Source organism: Galeopterus variegatus, unplaced genomic scaffold (genome assembly GCF_000696425.1).
Source record: "Galeopterus variegatus unplaced genomic scaffold, G_variegatus-3.0.2 Scaffold202, whole genome shotgun sequence".
Lineage (NCBI taxonomy): Eukaryota > Metazoa > Chordata > Mammalia > Dermoptera > Cynocephalidae > Galeopterus > Galeopterus variegatus.
In genome coordinates, this window is record NW_007726313.1 from 11,478 (window position 1) to 16,093 (window position 4,616).

A 4,616-nucleotide genomic window follows, 5' to 3' on the forward strand; every position below is an offset into this window, starting at 1 on the left:
TATTTGGCCCACCTATTTTATGATCGTTTTAAATTTTTTTCATTTTTGCCTTCTTTTGGATTAATCGAGTGTTTTCGTAATTTCATCTCCCCTCTGTACTAGGTCTTTAGTTACTGTTTTATTCTTCTTTTAGTGGATACCCTAGAGGTTACAACATGCATCCCTGAGTTACCCATTTCCTAAACAGTGCAAGAGCCCTAGAACACAAAGTTTTTTTACTACCTCTGCAACTTTGCTGTCATATATTTTAATCCTGTATGTTTTTTCTCCTTTTTGTTTTCTGTTTTTAGTTATATCTGACATGCATAAAGTGAATACATCTTAAGTTTGCAGTCTTTAACTAATTTTTACATATGTATAATCCCAAGTAACACCACCTAGATCAAGATCTATCCTTTCTACTACTAGCCAGCTGCCAAAAAAAAAAAAAAATCGTTTGTGCCTTTTGATATTTGTCTTTAATTTTCTAAAGTTTCATTATGATACGTGTAGGTGTGAATTTCTTATTTATTCTGCTTGCAATTTATTAGACTTCTTAATCTATAAGTTAACATCTTTCATCAGTCGTGGAAACTACTCAGCTATTATTTCAATTATTGTTTCTCTCCCATTCTCTTTCTCTTCTTTTTCTGGGATCCCAATTGAATGTATGTTAGCCCTCTATTTTTTTACCAACTTGTCCGGTCCAAAAAACTTTTTCAGTAACTTGAGATTCTGAGACATGTTCTTTTCAAATAGGATTTTGAAGCTCATTAACAGGCTTGGCCATAATAGGTGGATAGTGGGAAGGTACTAACTTTTAAATGGTTATCAGAGAAAATATCTGATAAACTATATGATAATTTTTGAAAGGGCAGTCATATGAAAAGTCTTATACAATAGTTTGGTTTTTTTAACCTGAAAGAGATTATGGAACAGCAGCTTTCTATAAAAAATTGCAGATTGGTAAAAAGAATTGTAAAAAGTAGATTTTTAATATCAGGAGAGAATTACAATTCATTATCTCAAGTTACTGAGTCCCATTAAAAAAATTTTTTTTTAATTTTACAATAGAATAGTTGTATTTTTAGCTAAGTACTTTCTACTTTTTCTTCTATTTACAATGTGGCCTATTTTTTGTTTCTCCATTTTAGGATGGTCTTGTTAATGTAGGATGGATGGACTGTGCCACCCAGGACAACCTTTGTAAAAGTTTGGATATTACAACGAGTACTACTGCTTATTTTCCTCCTGGAGCCAGTTTAAATAATAAAGAGAAAAGCAGTGTTTTGGTATGAATTGCTTTAAAGTAACTCTTTACATATAAATGTATACACACATGAATTCAAAAGTATACATCAGTTATTAAGCAGTGAGCAGGAATTGAATCAGTTTATATTGTCTGATTGTGAAATATTTCATTATTTAGAGAAAATATTTAATTTCTGGGATTTGGTTTAATACATCCTTTAGTTTGTATGGTCTGTTACAAGGATTATTTTTAAACTTACGTGTACATTACGTTTAAAACCATTACACTTTTAAACCCCAAAGGTATGGAATACATTCTTAAATTACATGAAAGAACACTTATATCATCAGTTTTCATTGCTTTCCATTTAATTGTATATTTTCTAATGTTAAGAATATAGATCAGTGACAGTTCAGGCTGGGGCCCATGTATTCATTTTATTAAAGCACCCTGTGGGATTCTGATGTAAACTCAGCTTAGAGATTTACTGATGTCGTTCACCCCCCTGTGATTATGCATGAGGAAACTGAGGCTCAAGCTAGTTGTCAAGGAGCTAAGGTAAATAATGGAATATTGGGTAGGTTCCTAGAAATTCCCAAAAGAAAATAAAGGACTGTGATATAGACAAACTTCCTTTAGTTTTCTTCTCTGTATTTTAATTCTGCTTTTTTAGATGTTGATAAAGATAACACTCATTTCACAAATTCATATATGGTACAGAATTGTGTAAAGAAAGATGTAAAATTCTCTAAAAACAAATCACTCAGACAATCACCATCAAATTTTGGTAAATATTCTTTCAAATCTCTACTTACATATACGTGCGATTATGACTTTGTGCAGTAACTCTTCAGTCTGTATCTGTGGCTCAGACCTGTGCCCTCCATTCCAAATATGCTACACACACACACACTTATATATGTACTACTGCCTGTTCAACATCTCCCCTGGGATATTAGTCACTGTCTTAAATTTAAATGCCTGATATTTCCCCATAAATAAATGTACCCATAAATTCACCTACAGTTTTCCCCATCTTACTTGGTGAAAACTCCATCCTTTATTATTCAGGCCAAATGCCCTATTTTCATTCTTAATTCTTCTTTTTCTCATACCCTGTAACCAATTCATCAGGAAAATCTATAGCTCTAACTTTAAAATGTTTTCATACACATAAAATGGATGGATGGATGTGGATATGTAATTTTTCGTAAATGGGATCATATAGTAGATTCTACTTTGTAATCTAGTTTTTTTACTCAGTGTATCAGGAAAATTTTTTTCTTGTCAATTACTATACACACACACACACACACACACAATTATACATTTTGATTATGTATTTTATGAATGAGTGTTACCTTTTTAGTAAATAATCCCTGAGTAGAAATCTACTGATGAATGTGACGTACTTAATCCTCTCTCTCAATAGATATTTATTTCTACTTTTTCATGATTATAAGCAGTGTCGTAATAAACAGTTTTGTATGTTCATCTTTGCGTACTTCAGTTATCTGTTTAAGGTGGCATGGGTGTAGAAATTTTAAATTGAAACCATATTGCCAGATTACCCTCCAGAAAAATTGTGCTAGTTTACACTGTGCCTTCAGTTCACGAGGATTGCCTACACCCTGGGCAACACTTATTATAGCCTCTTTCCCTCAGGTCTACAATCTCATTTTAGTTGAGATCTTTGGGCTTTTGACACAAATTTGCAGGCTCATATGCTGTCTTAAAGAGGAAACAGAAGTGAGTAACACTAGAAATTTAATAACAGGGAGTAGTGGTGAATTAAACACTCCTTGTCCTTCCTAAAAGCATTCAAGATTAAAAAATGTCAATCACTATGCCAGCTAAATGTGTCTGGAAGGTGAAATTCAGAGGCTAGACAAGCCAGTATCATCTATAGGTGTAACTAGCAAATTCTACTCTATCAGGTTTGTAATGAGTTTCTTAATCACTCACACACTCATATATGCTGTTAGAGGAGTACTTTTAGTGAACTCTTCATAATGAATGTGACTAAAGTGACTAAGCTATAGAACTGAGGCATGAAAGATTTCTGTTTTGGCATTTTAAGCCCTTTGGTAGCAGAAAATATTTCATGTAAATCTTTAAGAATGTTTATGCTATAGATTTTTAAAAATAAATAAAAACAAGTCTTAAGAAACTTAGGAAAAAAAAAACAAACTTGAATTTTCTATTCTTCTGTTATACCTGCTATTTCTGTTCATATATTCATTCTCATATCTATCACTGTTAAGCTGTGGATTCTGTGATAGTTCCTACAGGTTTTTAATGGAGTTTCAGATCTTTCAAATAATATTTGAATTGTTGAACATAGATAGTTCATAATTAAAGATACGAGGATACTTCGAAAAGTTTGTGGAAAAATAGAAATAAAAGATAATATGAATCTTTCTGTGAACTTTTTGAAGACTCCTCATATGTATTAAACTCTGTTTTGTCAGCCCTCACATGCATTTTGTTGATGTAACCATTGTTACATTCTGTACAGTAATTGCTGTTTCATTGAGAATTAGACCAGCAGGGAGAGTTCTATGAAAAAAAAATATGCTGAAGGTAAAATATGGACAGAAATAAAGGAGATTTGTTAGAAGGGAAGTGTGGCTTTTTTAGTTTTTTTGTTTGTGTTCTAAATAAGAGGCCTGAATTTAAAATGTGTAAGATTAGATCTCTGTCAGTATATTTTACTCCAAAAACTCCTATGTGGTTTGGTTTTTAGACATTATCATTTAGACAGTAAATATAATAAATGAATGTTTATTCAAAAAGATTACAATATTTTCTTATTCTAGTTTCTTAATTCATTGGATGCTAAAGAAATATATTTGGAAATAATACGTTATCTTCCAGATTTTGAACTACTTTCGGCAAACACACTAGAGGTAATGTTTTTATTAATAATAATAAATGGCAATAAATGTTGGTAACATTTCACGTATTAACATTTTAAAATCAGGATTCATTTTATGTATTACTAGAGAGAATTGAAAGTAGCAATTTCAAAGGATTATATATTCGTCAATTCTAGGTTAAATTCTAATTGTTGGAGTTCTGGTGTTGCTAATTCAGGGTGGATCTGTAGTTCTAGGAGACCTCCTTGAAGATGGGCTTCAAAAGCAGTGTCAGAAAAGGCAAGATTTTGATCATAAAGCAACTTTGTATCTGATTTGGAACACTGAGAATTAAAAAGCATTCAGTTTGTGAATAGAGTGCTTAGAAATATTCAGTTTGTGGTAGAATCAAGTATTTTTTCTGTATATAAATCACAGAGCTTTATCCATATTTCTACTAAATCTTTTGTTAAATCTGAAAAAGCTGGGGCTGACCAGTCAGTTCAGTTAGAGCTCAGCCTTGTAAC

At 31.8% G+C, this 4,616-nt stretch overlaps 1 protein-coding gene across 1 annotated transcript in view; it reads left to right on the top strand.

Moving 5' to 3' along the window:
* The window catches only part of DNAJC10 (DnaJ (Hsp40) homolog, subfamily C, member 10), a 43,070-nt gene that overhangs the window by 8,076 nt on the left and 30,378 nt on the right, over positions 1-4,616 (top strand). The window contains 3 exon segments of the mRNA XM_008565726.1: positions 1,134-1,271; positions 4,051-4,193; positions 4,239-4,275. Coding sequence (XP_008563948.1) covers positions 1,134-1,271; positions 4,051-4,193; positions 4,239-4,275 — 318 coding nt within the window.